Raw genomic sequence first — 26,491 nt, forward strand, 5'->3', positions numbered from 1 at the left:
GACCGAGCGCTTCCGCTGCGCTGCGGGCTCCTCCATTTCTCCCAGGTCCTTCGGGGTGTTTTTCGCGGGGTCCGCACTCGTCTCCGTGAAGCTACTCCTAGCTCGAGTCCTCCTTTAACTGCCTTGAGGAAAGGGCACGGAAATCAGACACTGTCATTTAAACAACGTCGTTTCCTCTTAGACCAGGTGGCCGCGGAGCACCCACCTCCCCCCTCAGCCCAGGACCCCAAGCCTCCGAGGAACTCTCCATTTCCTGGCCAGCTCCGCCCGGAACCGCCGAGGGCCCGCAGCGCAGGCGCCCCGGGGCCCCGCCCCGCTACACGGGCTCAGCCCCCATTGGCCCAGAGGCTGGGGGCGGGACGCCCCAGCCGCCGAAGCAGGGGTGATCATGTGACTCGCGGGGGCGGGGCTGCGCCGGCCGCTTCCCAGCCTGGCTGAAAGGGCTCGCGTAGCCGGCCCTGTCGGCCCTTAAAGCGGTCAGTGGGCGGCCTGGCCCCGGCTCCCCTCCCGAGCCGCGCAAAGGGAGCTGCTCCCGGCTCTCGTCCGCCCCCCAGGTTTGCTTTCCTTCCCTTCCCGAAGGTGGGCCCCGAGGTCCACTGCCGCGGAGGCTGCGGCCGCCGGGAAGCCCAGAGCCGAGTGTCCGGAGACTAACCGGAAGTGCGGTCCCAGGCGGAGGGGCGGTGCCGGCGGCTGCCGGGGTAAGCGCGGCCCGCGGGGCCTGGGGAGGGGCGCGGCCGCGGGGCCCGGGGGGAGTGGGAGGGGGGTGGCGGGACCAGAAAGCAGCCCCCGCCGCCTCGCCGGCCCCCGGCCTCCGCAGGGCAAGAGCAGCCTCTGCTACTCGCCGCCGAGCGGGGTCTGTGACCCCCAGCCACCCGACGGCGGACCGAAAGACGGTCAATGAAAAGTTGAAAGAAGAGAAGCTCGGTACGGTCGCTCCTGGAGATAATAGTAAATATTAATTACCAGGCACTTTTCTAAGCGATCTGTATCTCTTCCTACGGGGGGGGGGGGACCGAAGGACCTTGAACGAAGTCCACCCCCTCCCCCAGCATCTTAAAGGTAGAGATTAGTTATATTGCACTCAAATGTGCAGAAGAACAGAACCATCTGGTGTTCAACCACCTTATAACTATTCTTGGAAAGCTACATTGTATATAAAATGGTACCGTATACACTTGTCAACTACGTCTTGGCGTGTAGAGTGGTTAGAAGAATGGGTCCTTGACCTTAGGAGTTGAGGTAATGCAAACAAAAGATAATTAGCAGAAAGAAAAATTTAAACAAACAAGTGAAACAGGACTCAGGGCTTTCTTCAGTTAAAGTTAGTCATTGTCCAGAAGGATTCTTGGTGTTTTGTCTAGAGCTGGTTGGGAAGGACCTGATGGCCGCCAGCAGCAGGTGCCTCTTGGAGGAGAAACAAAATGTAAGCAAATGTGGGAAGAGGTAAGATGTGGTTGAAGGATGCTGACCAGACTGGGGAGTAAATGGGAGCAATATTTAGATGGCCAGCTCCAGAAAAAATACAAATTTCACCAAAAAACTATACATTTCTGCATTATTGATTTTTCCTCCAGGAGAGGGCAGAATTGCGTGCCGTGAATACTTATGGACCAGAGACCTTTTGAAGCCAGAAGGAACACTGTCTCGAGTCTTTGTTGTTACGGTAAGTGGCATACCAGGTTGCGTGTTTCTAGATAAATGTGGATTTGGGAGGGGGAAGGAGAGGTGGGACTGAGGGCCTGCCTAGGATTGGGAGAAGATAACATGAAAAAGGGATTGATACTCTCTTAGCTCCTGAAATAGCAAAGTGATAAAACTGGATCCTATTCTACTAACTTGAATGTATTTTCTACTTCTTTCCAACATGGATACTCGCAACAGGCTTGTAGTAATTGCTTCTTGGTTGATTTGCGGCCCAGAACAGGCAGTATGCTCAGTGCTTGGGCAGACTCCGTAGTTAAAAGATCGAAATTTAAATCGTGGCTCTTCTGCTTACTAGCTGTGAGTTCTTGGGTAATTATTTAACTGCCCTAAGCATCAGGTTTTCTATCTGTTAGGTGCAAATATTGGTATTAATACCTATTTTATAGAGTTCTTGGGAAGATTAAATGAGACAGTCCATGCCATCAATTAAAAATAAATGAAGGGGGGAGTCAACGGGGGGCTCAGTCAGTTGAGTGTCCGACTCTTGATTTTGGCTCAGGTCATGATCTCACAGTTCTGTGAGTTTGAGCCCTGAGTCTGGCTCTGCTTGGGATTCTCTCTCTCTCCCTCTTTCTGCCCCCTCCCGTATCTCTCTCAAAATAAATAAATAAGCTTTAAAAAAGTAAAAGAAAGGGGACAATCCCTAGCCTCAGGCCTGATACAGTTGGCATTACCTGTTTCTTAGATTAATCTTCTGTCACCTTTGTCTGTTTGTCCCATGCATCCTTAACCTTGCACTTTGAAGTTCTAAACTCAGTTTCTCTGCCTGGACTTTTATTGCCTGCCTGCTTACTCTGCACACTGTGACTCTACCGATGGAAGAGAGAACCAGTGTCTTGCTAGGGTGAGATAAGAGAAACCTCTTGGAAGAGGGTACCCTGAAGCTAAGACTTGCAGGATATGTTTGAGTTTGCCGAGTGGACCAGCCAGGGCTGCTAGCCTAGCCAGTTGCATTGCCCTGGGGGTTCTGAGAATTATGACGGCCCTTTTTTTTTGTCGTGCCGCTTGGTCATAGGTTTCATTCAACGGCGTATCCTAGATCCTGGGGATATTGCAGGGGACAATAGACTAAGGCCTAACCCTAATGGAAGTTATATTCTAGTAGGAGGGAGAAACAAATGAACAGGTATAAAATATATTCCACATCGTTGGATGGGAAGTGCTATTAGAGAAATGGAACAGGATAAGAGGACCCCGCTATCTCACATAAAGTAGTCCAGGGGGTGCCTCCTTTTGAGGAGTTAATGTTCAGAGACTGGAATCAAATAAGGAAGCAAGCTACTTGGGGGGAGAGCATTCTAGGCAGAAGGAACAAGTGCCAGGCTCGCGAGGCTGACGGTAGGCAGGGGTGCCACAGGACGTAGAACAGCGAAAACCAGGCTTTATTCTGAGTGTGCTACGAAACCGTTGAAACATCTTGGAGCTCAGGAAGTTTGGACAACTAGACTGTATTTTGTCTTCTAGGTGCTGACATCCAAAAGACTGAGATGCGAATAAGAAAATGATTTCCTTATGTTTTAAGTTTTTTCTTCTTGGTGCCCCCCGTTTTATTGGCTACTTAGGGCAGATAGGCTACCCTGGCCTGATAAGTTGGGAATACTCTGATTTCACTTACCAGGCTATGACCAGACTCAGAATTCTCTGTTTCCACTCTGCTCCCCTTTTGACCTTAGCAGTCATACTGCAGTAATACACATTTTATTTTATCTTTTTAATGTTTGTTTATTTTTGAGAGAGAGAGAGACAGAGAACGAGCAGGGGAGGGGCAGAGAGAGAGGGAGACACAGAATCAGAAGCAGGCTCCAGGCTCTGAGCTGTCAGCATAGAGCCTGATGCGGGGCTCGAACTCTTGAACTGTGAGATCACAACCTGAGCTGAAGTTGGACGCTTAACCGACGGAGGTACAGGCGCCCCACACAGCTTAAAAGACAGAACATTCAGGGGCACCTGAGTTATTGTTTATGATTTAGCTAATTAAGTTTAAATGGGCTTTGAACAAGGCTTTGCACAAGAGACAGACACGGAGGATAGACTCGATAAATATTCGGGTTTTCATGTGTGTGAAGATGGAATGAAGAAAATAATAGAGCCTGTCCTTCATCGAGCATCCCTTGATTCTCAGGCATGGAGCTGGGTCCTTAGTGGCAGCGTCTCAGTTGTCATGGCAGCTGCTTACGGCAGGCCATGGTACCTTACGTATTTTATCACAGGGGAAATGGAAGCAGAAGGAAGGTAAGTACTTTCCTTACCCAGGTTCCTGTGTCTACAGGGGAGCCCAGTGGGAATTTGAACCAAAACCTGATTCCAGAACTTGAACGTTCAATGTTAGCACAATATATCAACTCACTGCTACCGTGTTCTTTAAAAAACAAACTGAAATATCTGTTAATTTGGAAATAATTTCAGACTGACACAAAAGTTGCAAAATCATACAGAGTAGTCCTGTACCCTTTGCCCAGCAGTCCTAAATGTTACCGTTGTACTGTGTTTGCGTTACGATTCTGTGTGTGTCTGTATTCACCTACATATGCATACATGTGCGTTTTTTTCCTGCACTTTTTGAGAGTAGGTTATAGCCATAATGATTCTTGTCAAACTATGAGAGAATGAAGCCCTGAAGTCTTACGACAGGCTAAGCCCTAAAGTCTTAAGAGAATTAAGCCCTAAAGTCCTAAGGTATGTAATGAATTAACTGCTTTCTTGTGCACGTACAATGCTACTAGCTACATGCCATTCTTGGGAGAATTGAAAAAAACAGTTACTCAAATCATTTTCTGTGGAGCTTCATTCTTTTCTCGAACCCCAGCTGAGAGAGCCTGTCCTAAATACTCAATAGTTCCTGTCTTAAAAACAAGGCTGTTCTCTTACCATTACAGCTATCAAAGTCAAGATATTAACTCATGTAATATTATCTTATTCAAATTTACCCCATTGTTCCACTAATGGCCTTTTCAAGAAAAGGGAAAAACCCGGTTCTTACAAAGATCAGTCAACCACCACCCCCCCCCATTTCATTTAATTGTCATGTGTTCTTGCTTGTGGCACACATATCCTCAGACTTTGTCTTTCATGACCTTGACTTTTTTTAAGAGTTTAGGCCACGTATTTAGTAGGATTTCCTTCAGTTTGGATTTGTCCGATGTTTCCTCGTGATCAGATTCAGGTTATACGTTGTTGACAAGGTGGCCCAGGGGTGCGTTCTGTACTGCACGTTCTAGTAGGAGGCAAGTTATATACCATGTTACTGGTGACAGTGACTTTGATCACTGGGTTTAAGTCGTGGCTTCCAGGTTTGTGTCCTATGAAGTTACTCTCCTTGTCTCTGTAATTATTAAATATCTAGTAGGGAGATATTTTCAAATTGTGTCAATATCCTGATGTCACAAACTTTATACCCACTAGATTTTTACCTGAAATAATTCATATTCTTCTTTTGATTGGACATCGTGACTTTTAAAATTACATCTTTTCTTCTACGTTTAATTGTTGGCTTTTTAGTATAAGAAAAACTCCCTTCTCTATTTGCTTTTTTTTTTTAAATATATACGTATAGATTCATGGATTCTTACTGTGTTACTAACTTATTGCTTGTTTTGATGTTCTGTTTGTTCCGGATTTGGGTAATAGCAGCCCCCTCGGCCTGGCTCCTGGGTCCTTTTCCCATCTTGTCACTACTTTCTGAGCACTTGCTTATTTTCTGGCACATGGTGCTCCGGGCTCATCTTGTACTTTCTAAAGCCCGGAATCAACATTTCTCCCAGGAGCCCTGATCGCTTTCAGGGGAGAATGGTGTTTAGAAACAAGACCTGGGTGCTTGGTGTGTTCCTTACCACTAAGATTTCATGCTTTCTGTGACCTTTCAGCAGACATTATTAGAAAGATAAAATAAACGTGCACTTTGACACATACATGCATTTCTGTGTTCTGTATATACTTAAAAACTTGATCTCTGGGGCGCCTGGGTGGCTCGGTTGAGCATCTGACTTCAGCTCAGGCCATGATCCCACAGTTCATGAGTTCGAGCCCCACTGAGCTCTCTGCAGTCGACACAGAGCCTACTTTGGATCCTCAGTCCCCCCCATCCTGCCCCTCTCCCATTCATGTGCTCCCTTGCTCTCTCAAAATAAATAAACAAACTTAAAAAAATGTTAAAAAAAATTTGACCTCCTGGTACTTCTAATTCCAGGTAAACACTAGAGTTCTCTTTTCTATATTTGTAACTCCCTTCTCTGACGATAAGGAATCTGTGTGCCATTTTGCCAGTAGTATATTTACTTATTTGTTCAGTCCTAGGGTATACAGTAGGTAGTATATCTTCACCACCACAGGGGGAAATAGCCCTGCTAATTAGAGTGCAGTAATTGTTGATAGTTCTTTTTATCTTCAACTTGGGTTTATATTCTTAGTATCATATTAAAGTACCATTTGAGTGTGTCGCCTTCTGGGGATTCTTCATTTGAAACACTGACTCATTTGTTTCGCTTGTATTACATTGTAACATTTTGCTCAGGCGTCTTGCCTGTTTACTTACTGAGCGTGTGGAATGTAACAGTTGTGAAAGTAAAAACGTGCGTGTGACAAACAACGTAGGTTCACGGAAGCGTGACTCTCCCTCGGTCACCTGTTGACACCAGTTCCGTTTTCCTGTGCTCTTACTGTGGGTTCGCCCCCCACGGGATAGTAGCCACGCGCGTTAGTGTCTTCTTTCACCTTTTCCAAAGCTGTCTGTGGCCAGATGAATAGATACATGTGTAAGTTTTTTATTTCTACTTCGTTCTTGCACAAAATGGAGTGGATGTTTTTCTTGTTTTTTTTTTTTTTTTCCTTTTTGAGAGTGGGGGGGAGGGGCAGAGAGAGGGAGAGAGAGAAGCCCAAGCAGGCTCTGTACTGTCAGCAACGAGCCCGATGCGGGGCTCAGACCCACAGATGGTGAGACCGTGACCCGAGCCGACACCAAGAGCCGGACCCTTAACGACTGAGCCACCCACGCACCCCACAGAATGTGGCGTGTGTTTCTCGACTGTTGTTTTTTGAAATTTATGGTATATCCTGAAAATCATTTCGTGTCAATTCACGAAGGTTTTCTTCCTTGTTACAGGTGCGTAGTACTCCGTTATACCAGGTTTGTTCGACCACTTTGCTTCACATGGGCGTTGAAGTGGTTTAAATATTTTCAAACCGCAAACCTTGGCTACGGTGCGCAACTTCGTGCTTGTATATGTTTAAATCGTTGGAGATGTATCTTCAGAGCCGATTTCTAGAGATGGGACCGCTGAGTCAGATATAAATGCAGATCTAGTTTTAGGAGCGCTGCCAAACTCCCGGCCAGAGCGTCGTGTCAGTTGGCCTTCCCTCTAGCAACACAAGCGTGTCTGTTGCCCCCAGTTTTGACGACAAAATGCGCTGTCACACTTTTCAATGGATGCCGGCCTGATTGGTGAGAAACAATATTTCACATACCTTTTTTAATTATTTCATTTTTTTAAATAGACGTTTTTGAGAGTACTCGTAGGTTCACAGCAAAATTGAGTGGAGAATGCAAGCAGCTGCCTTGCGTCCTCTACCCCCCCCCCCCCCCCCCAGCCTCCCCAGCTGTCAACCTCTGGGACCAGAGTGCTACAGCTGTTACAGAGGAGCCTACATTGAGATGCCATTATCCCCCAAAGGCCTTGATTTACTTGAGGGTTCGTTCTTTGTGTTGTACATTCCGTGGCTTTGACAAATGTATGATGGCGTCTGTCACCATTTATGGTGTCACAGAAGAGTTTCACTGCCCTGAAAATCCTCCGTGCTCCGCTTACTCATCCTTCTCCCCGACCCCTGAAACCACTGATCTCTTTCACCAATGCCATAGTTTTGTTTATTCTAGAATATCATGTACTTGGAATCGTACAGTTTGTGGCCTTTTCAGGCTGGTTTCTTTCACTTAGCAATATGCGCATAAGGTTTCCCCAGGGCTTTCCCTGGGGAACATTCCTATTTCAGCTCTAAGCAATGTTCCCTTGTCTGGATGTGGCACCGTTTGGTTATCCTTTCATTGACTGAAGGGCATCTTTGGTGCTGCCGAGTTTTGGCAATTGTGCACAGAGCTGCTGTAAACATCCTTGTGCAGGTGTTTGTGTGGACATCACATTTTCAGCTCCTTTGGGTAAATACCAAGAAGCACAGTTGCTGGATTATGTAAGAGTGTGTATAGTTTTTGTGTGTGTGTGTTTTTAATGTTGATTCATTTTTGAGAGAGACAGTGTGAGTGGGGGAGGGGCAGAGAGAGAGGGAGACACACACAATGTGAAGAGGCTCCAGGCTCTGAGCCGTCAGCATAGAGCCCACCGCGGGGCTTGAACCCACCGACTGTGAGATCATGACCTGAGCTGAAGTTGGACACTTAACCGACCGAGCACCCAGGCACCCCAAGAGTGTGTTTAGTTTTGTGAAAAACCACCAAACTGCCTTCCAGAGTGGCTGTACCATTTTGCGTTCCCACCAGCGATGGACGGGACTTCCTGTTGGTCCACGTCCTTGTCAGCATCTGTTGTCAGTGTACTGGATTTGGGTCATTGTAATTTTTAGTGGTATCTCGTTTTAACGTTCAGTTCCCCAATGACGTACGATGTGGAGCATCTTTTCATATGCTAATTTGTCATCTGTACATCTACTCTGGTGGGCTGTCTGTTCAGATCTTTTGCCCTTTTTTTAATCAGGTGGTTCCTTGTTGGGTTTTAAGGATATAGAAATGCATTGTATATTTTGGGTAACAGTCCTTTATCAGATGTCTTTTGCAAATATTTTCTCCCAGTCTGTGGCTTTAGACTGTGTCTTTTACAAAACAGAAGTTTTTAACCTTAATGAAATCCAGATTGTTATTTCTTTCATAGGTCATTCCTTCGGTATTTTATCTAAAAAATTGTCTTTATTTCCCCCGTGTTATCTTCTAGGAGTTTTATAGTTTTGTGTTTTACATTTAAGTCCATGGCCTATTTTGAGTTTATTTTTGTGAAAAGCGTAAAGTCTGTCTATTTCATATTCTTGCAGGGGACGTCCAGTTGTTCTTGCCACATTTGTTGAAAGATATCTTTCTGTATTGCATCGCCTTTGCTGTTTTGTTGAAAGATCAGACTACATCTATATGAGTCCATTTCTAGACTCTCTTCCACTGATCTATTTGTTCTTTTACCAATACTACATGGGTTACTGGAGCATTGTAGCAAGTCTTGAAGTTGAGTAGTGTCAGTCCCTCAGTTTTGTTCTCTTTCAATAGTTTGTTGACTTCTCTGGGTCTTTTGCTCTCTGTATAAACTTTAGGGTCAGTTTGTTGATAGCAACAGAATAACCTGCAGGGATTTTGATTGGAATTGAGTTCAACCTGTAGATCAAGTTAGGAAGAATTGGCGTCCTGACAGCATAGATGTCAGCATATCCATGAACATGGGATTTCTGTTCATTTATTTAGTTCTTTTTTATTTCTCTCATCAGAGTTTTATGTTTTCTTCATACATACAGAAGTTAGATTAATACATAAGTTAGATTAATACTTAAGTATATCATTTTGCATAGGTGCTAATGATGTTGCGTTTTTAACTTCAGATTCATTGCTGGTGTGGAAGAAGGTGATTGCCTTTTGTATATTATCTTTGTATCCTGCATGCTTGCTATAATCGCTTAATTAATTCCAGGTTTTTTGTTGATACTTTTGTATCTTCTACACTGACAATCATGTGATCTGGAAGCAAAGATAGTTTATTTTTTCCCATTCTGTATAATTTTTATTTTCTCTTCTTGTCTTACTGTATTATCTAAGACTTTCAGTATGATGTTGAAAAGGAGTAGTAAGAAGGGACATCCTTACCTTTTTCCTTGTCTTAACTGGAAAGATTCAAGCTTCTCACCATTAAGTATAATATTAGCTATAGTTTTCTTGTATTCTTTATCAAGTTTAGAAAGCTCCTGTCTATTCCTAGATATTTCATGTACTTTTAATTTAAATTTCTGTAAATATAAGTGAGATTTAACATCTTTTTATGTGTTTGAGAAACATTTTTCTATCTTTTTTGTGTATTTTTTTGCCTATCAGGTTTTTAGTGGTTTTTTTCCCCTCAATTTTTAAGAGACCTTTATCTAATAGATACAAATATTCGTTTGTCTCAAATATATGTTACAAACATTTTCTTTCAGTTTGTCATTGACTTTTGACTTTGTTCTTTCCTTTTTACATGCAAAATGCTTTTATTTTAGTCAAATGGCCAATCTTGTGTCATAGGCTGAAAACCTTTCTATACACTGAGGTTATCTGTATGTTTCAGTACCTGTGTGGTTTCAACGTGTTAAATTCAGATCCCTGATCAGTTTGGAATTGATTTTGGTATGTGATGTGGGTATAGATCAAATTGTATCAGTTTTCATGTGACTATCCTGATGTTCTGACATCGTTTATTAAAAGTTCAGCGCCTAGGAGGCTCAGTCGATTAAGTGTCTGACTCTTGATTTTGGCTCAGGTCATGATCTCACAGTTCATGAGCTCAAGCCCTGCATCGGGCTCTGTGCTGAGAGTGCAGACCCTGCTTGGGATTCTCTCTCTCCCTCTCTGTCTCTCCCCCACTCATGTGCTCTCTAAAATAAATAAATAAAGAAATAAAGAAATAAATAAAGAAATAAATGCAAGCTTTTCCCTGCTAATTTGAGACATAACCTTTATTGTATACTAAATTTCTACGTATGGTGATATCTGTTTCTGGATTTTCTATTCTATTCCACTTATCTTTTTATGTATTCCTGTACCAGAATATTAACATTAGAAGCTTTATACTATATTTTAATGTCTCATAGAGTTAGTCACCCCCCAGTCTTTCTTTTCATTGTTTCCTGGCGATTCTTGCATGTTGGTTTTCCCAAGTGAATTTGAGTAATAATGGTAGCTCAGGCATTCCTGATACGTCTGTGAAGCATCAGAAAGTATGTATTTTAGGTTTTGGGGGCCATATGGTCTCTGCTCAACTATTTAACTCTGCCTGTGTGAAAGAAGCCATGGGCAATATGTTAATGAGTAAGTGTTACCTTGTTTCAGTAAAACTTTATGGAAACGGGCTGCAGGCCAGAATTGACCTGTGGGCCATAGTTTGCTCACATTTGGTCTGGTTCCATGAAGAAGCATATTATTTTTTGTTGTAATTGCATTAATTCACACATCTTTTTACGAGGAACCGACGTCTTCATTATATTGAGTCATTCTATCCAAGAACAAAAGATACCTTTCCGTTTGTTCAGGTCTACTTTTAGGTCCTTCAGTAGTGTTTGAGAGTCTTCCTCTTCTCTATTTTACAAAATTATTTATTTTTGCGTATTTCATATTTTCTGTTATCGTACAAGGAATATTCTCTATCATTGTATGCTCTAGTCGGTTGTCTGTGCACAGAAAAGGGCTGTTTGTTTCTGTGGGTGAGTTTTATATCCTGCTGCCTTACTGAATTCTTTTGAGTCCGTTTTAATGTTGATTCTAGAGTTTTCTAGTTATACTCTCATACATCTCCAAACAGATATAATTTTACCTCTTTTCAGTTATTAAACCTCTAATTGACTTTTCGTTTCTAATTGTGTTGGCTAGTACTTCCAGCTCAGAGTTTATTAACAGTGGAGATAGTGGTCATTCTTGACTTGCTCCTGATCTCATTGGAAATGACTAGTTTTTCTCACTTAGGTACTGGCTGTAAGACTAAGGAGTGTATATTTTATCATTTAAAAGGGAGTATTCGTATAAAAAATAAAAGGAAGTATTCATTAATTCCTACTTTCTTGAGTATTTTCATCAGGTATGGATGTTGATTTCTGTTGTGAGTTCCTTCAGTATCTATGGAGATAATTATGATTTTCCCCCATAGATCTGTTAATATGCAGTATTATGTTAATGGATTTCCTAATATTGAACAAATCTTGCATTCCTTGAATAACTCCCACTTTTGTCATGATATATTACTTTCCTTAATGTGATGTTGGATTTTTGTTAGTACTTTTCACTTTAATACTGGGCTACAAAATATTTTTGTACTCTTTGTCAGGTTAATTGTCAATGTTAAACTATTTTCACAAAAAAATTAGAAGTTTTGTTCATTTTTAAGCACTCTGGAAGATATTTATGAAACGTTAGGTTTATTTGGTCTTTGTAAGTTTGTTAGAATACTCTTCTGAAATAATCTAGGTACAGGAGTGCCTGGGTGGCTCAGTCAGTTGAGTGTCCAACTTTGGCTCAGGTCATGATCTCACAGTTCGTGAGTAAAAAAAAAATTTTTTTTGAATGATCTAGGTCTAGTGCTTTTTTCTGGGGTAATTCCTTAACATCTTTGTTTATTCTGTGCATATTAGTGTTCTAAAACTTTCTGTCTCTGACGGGGGTGATTTTGGTGAATTGTATTTCATGAGGAAACAGTCTGTTTCATAGACTATCACATTTATTTGTGCAGAAGTCTGCAAAGTGATACAGTATGTGTATGTGGGGGCGGGGTTTGTTTGTTTTAGCTATTATTTATTCCTTACTTTGTAAGCGTGTACTTTCTCCCTTTTTTCCTCATTGAGTTAGCTCGTAGTTTATCAGTTGTTTACGTTTTTTCCAAAGTAGGATTTTGATTTATAATTAGGTTGTTTTTCTCTTCAGTTTCCTGATTTCCGTCTTTAATTTTATTTTCTTCCTTAATTTCTTTTGATTTACCTTTTTTTTTAGCTTTTTGAGCTGAGAATTTAGTTTGTTCATGTAATTCTTTTTATCGATGTAAAAATATTTAGGGGCGCCTGGGTGGCTCAGTCGGTTAAGCGTCCGACTTCGGCTCAGGTCACGATCTCGCGGTCCGTGAGTTCGAGCCCCGCATCAGGCTCTGGGCTGATGGCTCAGAGCCTGGAGCCTGTTTCCAATTCTGTGTCTCCCTCTCTCTCTGCCCCTCCCCCGTTCATGCTCTGTCTCTCTCTGTCTCAAAAATAAATAAACGTTAAAAAAAAATATTTAAAACTATGAATATTCCTTGGTCACTGCTTTAAATTTATTCCATAGATTATAATCTGTAATATTGTTAATTGTCACTATTTAGAAATTTTGTTTTGTCTCCCCATTTGCTGAAGAGTTGTTTTATTAGTTTATTTTTCCCCATTTAGGAGGGGCTTTTTTAATTTGATGTTTCAATAAATTTTTAGTTTGATGTCACTTTATGGAACTTACTGATGCTCTCTTTGTGACCTACTATATGACAGAATTCTGTGACTGATTCATGTGTGCTTGAGAAGAAAGTTTACTTCCTGTTATTAGGAGATAACTATCCTTAGCTATCCCTAAGATTTACTTACTAATTCGATCAAGTTTTCCGCATCATAACTTATTTTTGTTCTACTTTGTATGTCCATTTACTGACCGTGGAATGTTAAGTTTTCTTATTAATAATGTGTGTATCTCTATTTCTTGTTATGTATTGTAGTTTTTGCTTGATGAGGTTGACTGCTGTGTGATTTGGTGCAAAACCATAACTGTTACAAGTCAAGCTATAGTATATGGCTTTCGACATTAAAAGGTGCCCTTTATCATGTTTCATGTTTTTTGGCCGAATTCTCTTCCTGATATCTTAAAAAAAAAAAAACAAAAAATCCTACTTTTATTGTTTCTATTTGCCCCGTATCCTTTTTTCTGTCCCTGTGTTTTCAGCCTTTTCAAATCTTTGTTTTAGGTGTCTCTTGTGTTTAGCATATAGTTGGGTCTTGCTTCTTGAGCCACAGTAAAAATTTTTTAATGGGTGAGTGAGTCGGTTAAGCGTCCAATTCGGCTCAGGTCATGATTTCACACCTCGTGGGTTTGAGCCCCGCATCAGGCTCTATACTGACAGCTCAGGGCCTGGAACCTGCTTCGAATTCTGTGTCTCCTACTCTTATTAAGATAATAAATGTATTTATTTTAAATATTACAATATTTAATATTTTATTAAATAAAAATAATAAATTTAAAAAAAAATTTTAATGGGTGAGTAAAACAACTCATTTATCGATATGATTGATGTGTTTGGTCTCAGCGTGATCATATTATTTATACTTGTTTTTTCAACTACTTGTTGCTTTTCATTAAAAAAAATCTAGAATGTTTTGTTTTTGTTATAATGGCTACCTTGGAACATAGATCTTTGTAATGCCTTGGTACCATTTTCTTTTTCTTTTTTCTTTTCGTAGTTTTTTTTCTTTTTTTTTTTAAGTTTTATTTATTTATTTTTGACACAGAGAGAGAGTGGGAAGGAAGGAGAAAGAGGAAGAAAGAGAATCTCAAGCTGATAGGACAGAGCCTGATGTGGGGCTCAAACTTACACACCATGAGATCATGACCTGAGCAGAATCCAAGAGTCGGATGCTTAACTGACTGAGTCCCCCGGGCACCCCCTTGGTACCATTTTCTTATTTAGCCTTTAATTATCTGGTTCTTCAGGTTTTGGTAGTATACCTTAACTCTCACCTGCCATTAATACAATAACCAGTGAGGTTATATTAGTTTTTTGTTTCTTTTCCTAGTTTTTAGTTGAATTACGTCTATTTTACTAGAACGTGAAATATTTAATAAGACTGCTAATTCAGCAACACTTTACCACTTTTGTCATTGTGGTAAAGTTTTGTGGCATTGTTTTTCTTTTTTTGTTTTTTCTTTAATGTTTGTTTATTTTGAGAGAGATCGAGTACATGCTCCCAAGCAGGGGAGGGGCAGAGAGAGGAAGAGAGAGAATCCCAAGCAGGCTCCGAGCTGTCCGTGCAGAGCCCGACGCAGGGCTCAGTCCCACAAGCCATGAGATCATGACCTGAGCCGGAATCCAGTAGGATATTTAAGCTAAGACTGAGCCACCCAAGGGCCCCTAGATGGTATTTTTATTTTCCTTTTTTCTAAAAAACTTTTTCCATCATCTTGAAGGACCTTACATTCCTCTCTGCTCTTTTTCTCCTTCACGGTGCAGCCCAGAAGGTTCCTGTCCTTTCCTTTTTACTTTCCTGAAGGATCGCCACCCTGGGACTGCCTCTAAGTGTGTGCAGGCTGAGTCCCTTCCTTCTGTCCTGCTCTGATCAGAGCTTGAAGAAAACATTTTCTACTTGGAGTGAGTTGTGTCTGTCATAGACTGGTTCCAGCACCCCGGCGGCCCAAAGCCTGTGTCTTCAGCTGGCCCTGCTCCCCTCGCCCTGCTGCCCTGGCCCTGCTCCCCTCGCCCTGTCCCTGCTCCCCTCGGCCCTGCCTCCCCTGGCCCTGCTTATCTTGGGCCTGCTCCCCTCATCCTGGCTCTGCTCCCCTCAGCCCTGCTCCCCTCGCCCTGGCCCTGCTCCCCTCAGCCCTGCTCCCCTCGCCCTGGCCCTGCTCCCCTCAGCCCTGCTCCCCTCGCCCTGGCCCTGCTCCCCTCAGCCCTGCTCCCCTCGCCCTGGCCCTGCTCCCCTCAGCCCTGCTCCCCTCGCCCTGGCCCTGCTCCCCTCAGCCCTGCTCCCCTCGCCCTGGCCCTGCTCCCCTCAGCCCTGCTCCCCTCGCCCTGGCCCTGCTCCCCTCAGCCCTGCTCCCCTCGCCCTGCTGCCCTGGCCCTGCTCCCCTCACCCTGTCCCTGCTCCCCTCGGCCCTGCCTCCCCTGGCCCTGCTTCTCTTGGGCCTGCTCCCCTCATCCTGGCTCTGCTCCCCTCAGCCCTGCTCCCCGAGCCCTGGCCCTGCTCCCCTCAGCCCTGCTCCCTTCGCCCTGGCCCTGCTCCCCTCAGCCCTGCTCCCCTCGCCCTGCTGCCCTGGCCCTGCTCCCCTCGCCCTGTCCCTGCTCCCCTCGGCCCTGCCTCCCCTGGCCCTGCTTCTCTTGGGCCTGCTCCCCTCATCCTGGCTCTGCTCCCCTCAGCCCTGCTCCCCTCGCCCTGGCCCTGCTCCCCTCAGCCCTGCTCCCCTCGCCCTGGCCCTGCTCCCCTCGGTGGCTTGCCGCTGAGAGCTCACCCGAGGCATTTGGCGAAGGGGTGTGTTTGTTCGGTGCATTTGTTCTTGTCCTTACAGAGCTAGAGGCATGCCGGGGCGGTGTGGGTGTGCGTGTGGGTGTCTGCAGCACCGATACCCCCTCTCGAACTCTCTTTTCTTCCCGTGTTCTGTGTAGTTCTTCCAGAAGTATTCTGTTCTTTTTCCATCTTTAATCCATTTTCTGCCCCTCGACCGAAGTTAGCATGAAGCATGAAGATTCCAAGGGGGGCTGAGGATGGCCTCTGTTTACCCTGTCTTACCTGGAGCCAGAGCCAGGAAATAGGTCGTCTGTGTGGTGGCAGCTCTGGACGAGTGTCATGCAGAGCCTCTGCCCGGCCCGTGTGTTGTCTGGGTCTGAGCCCTTCCGCTCTGGCTTCTGATCCCTGGTGGCAGTGGGACCCTCGAGGGACCTGAAGCCTCAGTGGCCCGGAAATGGCAGGTCTAGTCTGCTGAGGGAAGGAGTCGGGGACCGGCCTGGGCACTAACTCTCGTGCCCGTCTAGTGCCCGTCATCGGCCGCCTCCTGAGTTGCGTGCGGCTGAAACAGAAGGCGGCTGGGGCCGGTGTAGACTCTCGATGCCCCAGAGCCTGAGGCCTGCTCGCAGCACCGAGTAAAGTTGGGCCTTGTTGCTGTGCAGGTTGTCCCCACGGCTGCGGATGGGGCGGCCTGCGTTCCTGGCGGCCAGGGTGTCACCTTTGCGTGTGTCTCTCCTGAGATTTGGCCTTGGGGGCCCTTCCCCTCCGTGTCAGAACCCCGAGGAGGACGTAGATTATGCAGATGGTTTTCAGATTCTTGTCCCCTTTCTGGAGAGCCACACGGGATGGGTTAGGACGATTCATCTCTCAGGACTCAGTGTAAAGGCTTGTGGGAGAACACCCTTAAGTTTTCTTAAGGAAACTTTACCCATTTTCGGAGTCATCGAGTGAAACGCTCTAGGGCCAAGTCCACTCGCTTGTGACTGTCCCTGTCATACTGTCATGTCTTACAGAAGGCCGGCTGCCGAGAGAGACCGGATTCCCGGGGCCAGGAAGCCAGGCGCTCTCCCAGCTAGCTCCCAGGTAAGCCGCCGTGTCTAGGCCTCAGCAACGTGCGTCCTGTCTCCGGGACTGAGCCCGGGCACAGCGGCACTCGGCCCCCTTCCTTTCCCGCAGGGACACAACAGTTAAGGTGGGGGGGAGGAAGGGGGAGTGGTGCACGCACCGGAGGTGCCTGGTAAAGACCTGCCGTGTGCACGGGAGAAAGCGCACACACGACACCCAGACATCCTTGTCGTGCTTCAGCCAGAGGCCTCACATATCAGAAGATGGCAGACGCGGTGGAGAACAGCGAAAAAGAGGGGTTGGGAAGCCGGGAGCACGCGGGCAGCTCCCTGTTTTAAACGCGGGGGTCGGGAGAGGCCTCCTGGGAAAGACATTTGAAGAAACAGAGGAATTGAGAGGGCGCCGGGCACACCCCTGGAGGAAGAGAGCTAGGGGCCACACCGGGAGGGGCAGAGGCCCTGGGGAGCGTGGGTGAGGACAGCCCGGAGGCCACGTGGCCAGGTGGGGACGTGCGATGGGGACGTGCGGGGAGCGGGCCGGTGAGAGAGCAGGTGGGGGAGGCCGCGGGGTCAGCAGAGCCGCAGGCTGTTCTTCGGGGGCACAGAGGACTGGCCGTGTTGTCTGGGCTGCTTCTTTGTTTGTATCTTTTTAGAGAGAGTGTGAGAGGGGAGGGGCAGACAGGGGGAGGGAGTCCCAAGCAGGCTCCACCGGGCTTGATCTCAAGACGCTGGGATCAGGACCCCGAGTCATGACCTGAGCAGAAACCAAGAGTCCGAGGCTTAACCGACCGAGCCCCCAGGCACCCCCACATTCTGTTGTTTTAACACAGGTTCCGCCGGCCACGGAGCGGAGAGTCTGAGTGTAGGAGGTGGTGACGGGAGGGTGGCCTGAGTTGTGGGGCTACCGTGACGAAGTGCCACAGGCTGGTGTCAAGAGCAAATTTATTTTCTCCCGGTTCTGGAGGCTGACGGTCCAAGATCAAAGCGTCGGGCTTGGTGTCTTCCGAGACGTCTCCTTGGCTCGCGGCCGGCGAGGGAGGCAGTTGGGTTCTCGTTCTGAGAATGGAGCCAGCGAGTCTGCCGATGGCTCCGTTGTGGGGTGTGAGGGAGAAGGTCACAGGAGGACTCCAAGGCTTTGGCCGAGGACCTGAAAGAACGGGAACGGAGATCGGGTGGACGGGGGCGGCGGAGGCCGGGTCTGTGCGCCACCGCCCCGCCTGTGCCGAACTTGTCCTTGACGGGTCAGTAAGGCAGGAGCAGACACGAGGCGTTTCGTTGCAAACCCTAGCGAATAAGAAGCGTCCTTTGTGACGACACTTCAGGCTTTGGGGGTCGACGATGGCAGCCCCAGGCTACTTGGTGCTTCGTGCGCTGTGTGTTGTTGGTGGTAGTTTCTGGATCACTTGGTCCCTCAGTGACCGCGGTAAGTGTCCCGCTGCAGACACCCGCTTAGCGCTCCGAGACACGCGCGCAGGAGTCAACGAGGTGACCTCTGGCGCTCGGCGCGCTGGTAAATAATAGGAGTATTCGTTCTCTCGTGAGGACAGAAATGGGCTCACTCTGAAGGTATTTTACTGGGTGGCAGAGGTCCCTTTGATGGATCAGGTTGGTGACCTTGTTCCCTAGGGTACCCATCCATCATCAAATGATCTGGGAGTGTGAGGAATTCTTAACGCCGCCGCGAGAGTCATCTGGAACTTGTAGTTTGGACCCCCAAAAATGTCACGTCTGGAACGGCTTTGACGATCACGGTGACGTGATAGATTTTTTGAAATCGGAGGTGTATACTTAACCGCATGTAGCATAAGCGTGCTGTCTCTTGTTCAAGCTCACCTTCCCCTGCTCCGAGCCGTTGACTTCACTGCTCTGGTAGCCGTGCGTCACGTTTCTCTCTCATTCTGTCCTTCTGCCGTGGTTTCAGCGTTAACATTTCTTGCGGACCCGTGTCTGCACTCGAGAAACCGCGCTCACTACTCCCACCCCGTTCCGTTTCCTCTCATCCCCTAAACCTAAACATTAGAACTTTTTTGAGCTGACATTTGAAGCCGTGGTATTTCTTCTTATGTTTATGAATAACTTTTTTTTTTTTTTTCTATCACAGCAGCCGTCTCCGTGCCCTGCACATGGAGAGCTTACCGAATTGTTGCAGGGAAATTAGAAAACTGATTAGCAGACTGATGACGCAGAAAGCCTTCCACCTTCTAGATCCTTTTGACTCCTTGTTTTGTCTGAATTCAGGTGGCCACTGCTGCTGCCGCTTCTGGAGCTGTTGTGTTTTGGGTTCTGGTCCGTTACGCTTACTAGCGTGCTATACTCAACCCTCCTGCTGTTTTCATGTCACCTGAGTGTGCGGGTGCCCAGTCCTACGCGTCACAGCTGAGGAACCATGGACTCTGTCCCCAGAAGAGTGTACATACACCAAACAACCTTTGTATCAGTGTTTTCGTAGGTTACTTTAGGTGTCTGTGGATGCAAAATAACTTCTGTTCTAGCTTTGAGCACCTATTATGCGCTATGAGGAGCTGTTCGGCCTCTTGATTATCCGGTTGAAGCGAGGGGAAGGGGAAGAACCCTGGTTTTGAGATCACCCAGGTTCATAACAGAAATAATCCTGACTGGTCTTGTCCTCAGATGTGTCACTGACCGGTTTCGTATTAGAAAAGAGGAAAACTAACTGGGACGCCTGGGTGGCTCAGTCGGTTGAGCGTCCACCTTCGGCTCAGGTCATGATCTCACAGTCCGTGAGTTTGAGCCCCGCGTCAGGCTCTGTGCTGACAGCTCGGAGCCTGGAGCCCGCTTCGGATTCTGTGTCTCCCTCTCTCTCTGCCCCTCCCCTGCTCGAGCTCTGTCTCTCTGTCCCAAAAATAAAGAAAAACATTAAAAAAATTTTTTTTCTTTAAAAAAAGAAAAGAGGAAAACTAACTGATTTCAACCCTTGTGAAAACTAGAGCACTTATGGACTCTGCTGGAGAATTTCTGTCTTTTTTGCAGTGATTTTTAACTTTGAACATTGTTTTCTTAGTCACGGGAAGATAGATAATATTTCTTCTTTGTCTCACAGGGTTGAAAATACCAAGTAAGGAATTAGTGTATAGGATGCTGGAAACTTGTAGTGACGAACTGCTCATGACTGAAAGGCCTAGAACAGATGTATCTTTCAAGTTCTTACCAAGCAAACAGCTATGAAGAAAACGATGGGTCAAGAAGACCAGTGGAAAACTCCCTAGGAGAGAGCCATAGAAAATGTGCGCTTCGGAAGAGAGATATAATCAGAGAACTCAGAAAAGGAAAATATATCATGGATGCCCTCAGAAGGGTAAAAAGATTTTTATTCATGTGCGTGAGATTACGCAAATAGATGATCAGCTATACCAGTGCCTTGAACGTGAGCAAAACTTGTGTGAACGCTTAGCTCTTATTATGTGCGAGAGATCCCACACTGGGGAGAAACCTTACAGATGTGATATGTGTGAGAAAACCTTCGTCCAAAGCTCAGAGCTGCTTTCACACCAGAGGGTCCACAATTACGAGAAACCTTATAAATGCAGCAAATGCGAGAAGAGCTTCTGGCATCACTTGGCCCTCTCGGGACACCAGAGGACACACGCAGGTAAAAAATTCTATACCTGTGACATCTGTGGCAAGAATTTCGGCCAGAGCTCCGACCTGCTTGTCCACCAGCGAAGCCATACAGGCGAGAAGCCGTATCTGTGTAGCGAGTGTGACAAATGCTTCAGTCGAAGCACGAACCTCATAAGGCACCGAAGAACTCACACGGGCGAGAAGCCGTTTAAGTGTCTGGAGTGTGAAAAGGCTTTTAGTGGGAAGTCAGACCTCATCAGCCACCAGAGAACTCATACTGGCGAAAGGCCCTATAAATGCAACAAGTGTGAGAAAAGTTACCGACACCGTTCAGCCTTCATTGTTCATAAAAGAGTTCACACTGGGGAGAAGCCCTACAAGTGTGGCGCCTGTGACAAGTGCTTTGGCCAGAAATCAGACCTTATTGTACATCAGAGAGTCCATACGGGCGAGAAGCCGTATAAGTGCTTGGAGTGCATGAGAAGCTTTACGCGGAGCGCTAACCTGATCAGGCATCAGGCAACTCACACTCACACTTTCAAATGCCTCGAATATGAGAAAAGCTTCAGCTGTGGCTCAGACCTTATTGTGCATCAGAGAATTCACATGGACGAGAAACCGCCCCAGTGGTCTACATGTGAGGGTGGCTTCCTCCTAGGCATGGACTTCGTGGCCCAGCAGAAAATGCGAACTCAGACCGAAGAGCTGCGTTATAAGTACAGCGTGTGCGATAAAAGCTTCCACCAGAGCCCAGCCCTTCTGCAACATCAGACAATCCACATCGGTGAAAAACCGTATATCTGTAATATGGGTGACAAGGGTCTTGAGCTCAGCCCTCCCCATGCATCCGAAGCCTCACAGATGTCTTGATCAGACAGGGAGTTCTAATCCCATAGAAGGTGTATGTACGTGTCCGAGAACTCATAAGATAAAGGACTCTAGGCGAATCTCAGACTTTCCTCGGAGCTCAGACTTCCGTGGGGACCAGAGAATGCAACTGTGGGAAGCTGAGAAATGGTTTGCCCAGAGAGCTACCCTAGCAGGACACTTTTATCAGTCACTTGAGTGAGAAACCGTACAAATGCCCTGAGTTTTGGAAAACCCGTAGTCCAGGCTCACAGCTGATCACCCACGAGGGGATTCGTACAGGTGGGAGACCTTGCAAATGCAGTGAGTGTGAGAGAACTTTCTAGCGGTGCCCGCCCCCCCCTCATCCCACGAGAATTCACACCAGAGGACTTTCTAAATGCCCTCCGTGTCAACAGAGCTTCAGACAGTACGCACATCGCATCGGATGTCAGAAAGCCCACGGTGGGGAGAAACCCCAGCGAGTGCGTAAAAAGCTTCTAACAGAACTGTGACTTTTTTTTACTCTTCAGAGAAGCCATACTGGTGAAAGTGTGTCTATTTGTCTTGACTGTGGCAAATCCATTCATCGGGAGAGCCTCCTTGGGTTTGCACCAAAGAAACCCAATCTGAGGAAGGACCTTACAGAGTCTCTGAATGAGAAAAACTTCTGTCAGTGATCCGCTCTTGTGGTATCCCGGGGCACTCACACAAGTGAAAAAGCCCCTGGAGTCTGAAAAAAGCCTTGTCAGAAACTCTCCTACCTTATCGGGTCCCAAAGAACGTACTCTGCGGAGAACTTTTTGCCAGTGAGAGATCTAAGTGTGTGAACTGTGTACATATAATAGGTATGAAGAGAACTGTTCTCATAGTTAGTTGGCCCGTATGGCAGAGGTGACTTTTAATGGAGTCGGTATGTAAACAGTGTTTAGATCCCCAGGAGCTCGTTCTGGGAGGAGTGAGGGCAGGTCGCGGTGGGCCTCATGGGTAACTCAGGTAAAGATGCTTTTCTTTTATCGGAACCACTTAATGGTTACTTTCGCTTTTTACAATTTGGAAATCCAATAAAGGAAAGGACCGTAACCTTGTGATAGAAGGCGTGACATGTGTTACTGTTGGGGGAAAGGATTGTATTGACTTTGCCTCTGTCCCTTTTTTATTCTTGACCAGAATGGGGACTAGCGTGTTGATGGTAGCCTGGGAACCATTTGCTAGTAGTGAAAAGAACTGAACGGCCAGGGAGGAGTGACCCTAGATCGAAACTGTCCCCCCAGGTTCCTCCTGCGGAGGGCCAACCTCATAAAGAGGCAGAGTAGTCAGCTTTTGTATTTTAGTGTGAGTTAAGGCATCCCCTCAAAAGTTTCCTTTCCCTGAAATACCTTTGAGATGATCGCTGGTTTTCGAAACCTCAGCTTTAGAGATTGATTTCTTTCCAACTCAGAAGTGCAAATTTCAGCAGAACCGTCATGACGTTGCTAGCGTGCACGTTGTTGGGACCTTATCACGTCTCTTTCAGTGATGAGACCCGCTCTTCAGATCCTCGCAGGCTGATTAAGGGAAACCAAAAGAAAGGTTTAAGCCTGAGTAGGCACAGAAAAGAACACATAATGATGCATTATGAATGGAGGAGCTAAACTTCTTGATTCTGATTATCCCGACTCCAAAGCTGGTGTTCTTTTCACTCTGTTACCCTGCTGTTGCTAGCAAATCAAGCCCCATAATGATACGCTTTTCGTTTATTTCAGTTCTGCCAAGAAAAGAGAATACTTTTTTTTCCCAGGGAAAGGATTGCAGTCACCACAACGCAAGGTATCTGTTTGGCTTGGAGTGTAGGATTCTAAATGCTAGAAGGGAAAAGTAGTTGGCAAATTCATCAGAGGTTTAAGGATGAGCACGTATCTGCAATTTACCAGGATAATTATGATGATCTTTAACATTCTCTAGAAATACTATCATTAATCCAGGGATTATTAATGGACAATTCTGAGGGGTTTTTTCCTTCTCTCAGATTAAAAGACATTTACTATAAATCCTTAAGATTCCTCCAGTATCTGGGACTATAGACTGGTGAGTCAGTATGTTGTTGCTAGTCTGGGTTCTCTGGTTTATTTTAACAAATCCCCGAACTCCAGAGTGTTGGCATTCGGACTCATGGGTGGCCAGTGGCTACCTTGTGTGTGGCTCTAAGCTTTGATCCTAATGACTGGTGGATGATCTTGATAATCTTAGGGTCAGTGGATAGAGCATATAGTGATAATAAGGAATCTGATTCTAGGGGATTTTTTGTTTGTGTTTTCGTTTTTGCTTTTTTGTTTTTTTTGTGTTTGAAAACAATTGCTGGAAGTTTATTCGATCTGACGTGTTTTAGTAATTTTCACACACAGCTCTTACACCATGAAAAGTGGCCCAGTGTGACAAAACACGCAAGATGTATTTGTTTCTCTTCGGTGCAAATCATGCCCGTCACTAGTGTATGTTTGACAGTTGTAATACTTAAAATAGTATTGGGCGCATGGCCTGGTGGTGATGACAGTTAGTCCGCGTGGCTACTTGTTAGTCATTAGAACTTGGAGAAGGGGACAGAGTTTGTATCGTCGCCAGGGCAGTGACTCGCCCCTTCTTTCAACTAATCTTTCCGGTAATTGTCTCTCGTCTTTAAGTAAATTAAGGATGGACCATCCCTCAAAAGGAGAACATTAGAGACAGGTCTGAGGGTGAGGGCTTTTAACTGGGGGGGAAAGGTGTTGGTGTTGTTCATAGAGCATAACCTGAGGTTGGAGAGGACCACTTGGGAGCCTGTAACCAAAACTAGAAGGTAACTTCTGGGATGGATGGAGGTTCTCTTGAGACAGTGCCAACCTAAGTCTACCTCAGGTAAGTAGTTAGAGTACCTTTCAGGATTTCAGACCAAACGAGACACTTGTATTCAGTCAATGTATTCCTATGCTTTAATGTTTTTGTTTTCCCTTAATTCTTAAATAAACTTTTATTCTGAAAACCTCTATTTTTGTCTCTACTAAGAAAAGGCATTTCCCCTACACTTGCGTTAGAATAAAGCCGATATGGAGGAATCCTTCCGCAGTGGACACGGATCAGATCATTGCAATGCCCACGTGAGTATCTTAGAATGTTGCCAGCTCTACCTTAATTAAATACACAGAACAAAGGACTAAAGTTGACGTTCACATGGCCCTTTGGCCTGGTAGAGGCGATCAGGGCCATTAGAACGGCTCTAGAGTTCCAGGAGTTTTTGAGGCGAAAGTGGAGAAGTGAACAGAAACCTGGAAGGAATATTGTCTCTGCTCTGCTGGGGATACTGGATCCTTCTGGAGCCTCTGCCGGGCATTACCTAACTAACACAGGAGAGAGTCACCGCTGAAACTGACCATGTTTGGGGCTAAAATTCAGTAACAGCAAAACATCTGTTTATGTGAGTAACCTGCAACCTCGAAATCAAGACAAATTTTGAATTTGAAGTTTGAATGTAGAATCCGCCCGGGGCGCAGTTCTACCTCTCCCCTTGGCGGGGTGGTGTCGGCGGGGTGGCACCGAGTTTCCCCCCGTTGTCACGTGTGCCTCCGTTTGTATCTGTTTGCTCCCCTAATGGAATAGGTTTCAGGGTTTTAAGTGGCTTTTTCATTGTGAGGAAACAAGAGGGAGGTATGACAGCCAGCGGACGAAAAGGGGAAGGGAAAATGGCCCAGCTTCGGCTTGTTTTCCTTCTGGCTTGCGGGTAGAGAGGTGTGCCCCAACGAGGCCTGCAGCCCTCCTGCTGCTCTGTCCCCGGCCCGACATTCACGTGGGCAGTGCTGAGACGAGCCTGGGGAAGCAGCCATTTCCCTTGCGAGTGACGGGGACAGAAGTGATGTCTCGGGAAGTGGAAGAACGAAGGTGCGTCCCAGCGCCCACAGAGGCCTTCAGTGTTTGTCGAAAATAGTTCTTTCTCCTTGAGGGAAAAAACAAAGCTTGTCACGCAGTAGAAGCTTGCTCGTTTCATGCCCCAGGCGACAGCTTTGGCCTCGCCTTCCAGTTGGACTCTAGAAGCGGTGGGGCAAGCTGAAAGCGGTTGACCCTGGCCGAGGCCGTCCTTCCGTCCTTCTGTCCGGCAGGGGATCCTTGACACGGAGGGGCTGCACCTGCTAAGGTCGATTAACTGGCGGTTAAGGTCTAGGGAGGAAAGGAGAGGACCCGTGGGGTAGCTCCTGTTTATTACGTTCCGTGCCCATTTTGAGAAATCTCCACAGCCCTCGCGTACCTTTAACTCCTGGCTCAGAAGGTTGCCTTAACATATCTGAAAACGAGGAGGAGCCTTCGTATGAAATCCTAAGTGGACCTTCCTGGTTGAATCCAGCCCCTGTTCTAAACGGGGAGCCCCGACGTGCGGGCGGAGGACGTTGGAGCTGCTCGTGGTCGGTTCGGGGACGGCAAGGCCTTAGGGTTCGCCAGTGGGCGGTACAAACCCTGTGTTTCTGGCCGAGCGGGGGACTGACGGAGTTTGGAACAGTCGCCGCTGGCCTCCTCTGCCCTCCTCGGCGCCCCCATCGGATCACCTACACGGAAAAACAAAATCTGGCAGTCAGGGCCCTCCTGACCGCTTCAGCACAAATCTTTTTATCTATCCCGCCTTTCTTCTCCCAGAGGAATAAATGTGCTGACTCCTTTAACCTGCCCAGCCCATGCTGCCACCGCCTCTGGAACCTACTTCATTTGTCTTTTCTGTAGGTTTTTAAAATTCATTTCCTTCATGGAGATTTTCCCTCGTGTGTTCAAATATGTGCAGATGCCCTTTCGTACCCGGTTTAAAAAAGAAGAAAAGGTTTGGGTTGCCTTTAATCGGCTGGTGTTTTTTTTCTTTCTTCTTCCCCTTCCAAAATTTACCAGCTTAAAGTCTATACTGCTTCCATTTCCAAGTGTTCATTTCCTATCATGCTACAATCTGTCTTCTCTCAATTTTCTACTTAGCTGCTTTCCCAAAGATCGCTGATCTTTCAGCCGAAGTGCAAGATGTGCTCTCCAGTACTGCAATTCATCTTCCTGCCTCTTTTCTCTGTCTCTAGCAACGGGGGAAGGCATGGATTCTCACCCCGGCTTCCTTCCGGACATGTGTTTTCCTCTCCCCACGCCCTCACGCCCCCCACGCCCTCTGGCCACGCCCCCAACCCTCTGGCCACGCCCCTGCCACGGAGCACCCACGAGGGGATGCGCTGATTCCTCCCCGCCTCCCAGCGATTCTGTGGCGGGTGAGGAGGCTTCGTGTTGCCCCTGCCATCTAGGGCTTGTGGTTCGCATTTCTCCGTCCTCCTTCCGCGCTCCCCTCACTGCGGCCCCTCCACGCCTACTCCCTGTGTCTG

General features: G+C 46.5%; 1 protein-coding gene across 8 annotated transcripts; it reads left to right on the top strand.

The window, feature by feature from the left end:
• The first annotated feature begins 418 nt into the window (after positions 1 to 418).
• ZNF322 (zinc finger protein 322) lies at positions 419 to 24,142 on the top strand. Of its 8 annotated transcripts, XM_042985510.1 has the most exons (6): positions 419 to 698; positions 1,575 to 1,663; positions 3,827 to 3,936; positions 6,803 to 7,141; positions 16,662 to 16,731; positions 19,774 to 24,142. In XM_042985510.1, exon 6 carries the CDS (start codon positions 19,956 to 19,958, stop codon positions 21,162 to 21,164), a length of 1,209 nt encoding a protein of 402 aa, XP_042841444.1. In that variant the 5' UTR covers positions 419 to 698; positions 1,575 to 1,663; positions 3,827 to 3,936; positions 6,803 to 7,141; positions 16,662 to 16,731; positions 19,774 to 19,955; the 3' UTR covers positions 21,165 to 24,142. The 8 variants fall into 8 exon arrangements, with proteins under 8 accessions (XP_042841444.1, XP_042841446.1, XP_042841445.1 ...); XM_042985512.1 differs by lacking the exons at positions 3,827 to 3,936; positions 6,803 to 7,141 and adding an exon at positions 1,362 to 1,443; XM_042985511.1 differs by lacking the exons at positions 3,827 to 3,936; positions 6,803 to 7,141 and adding an exon at positions 1,362 to 1,423.
• The last annotated feature ends 2,349 nt before the right edge of the window (positions 24,143 to 26,491 follow it).

This window comes from Panthera tigris, chromosome B2 (genome assembly GCF_018350195.1).
Source record: "Panthera tigris isolate Pti1 chromosome B2, P.tigris_Pti1_mat1.1, whole genome shotgun sequence".
Taxonomy (NCBI): Eukaryota; Metazoa; Chordata; class Mammalia; order Carnivora; family Felidae; genus Panthera; species Panthera tigris.

Excerpts from the sequence above, each read along its gene's own strand:
- ZNF322 (XM_042985512.1), top strand. The coding sequence starts at position 19,956 with ATGTGCGCTTCGGAAGAGAGATATAATCAGAGAACTCAGAAAAGGAAA.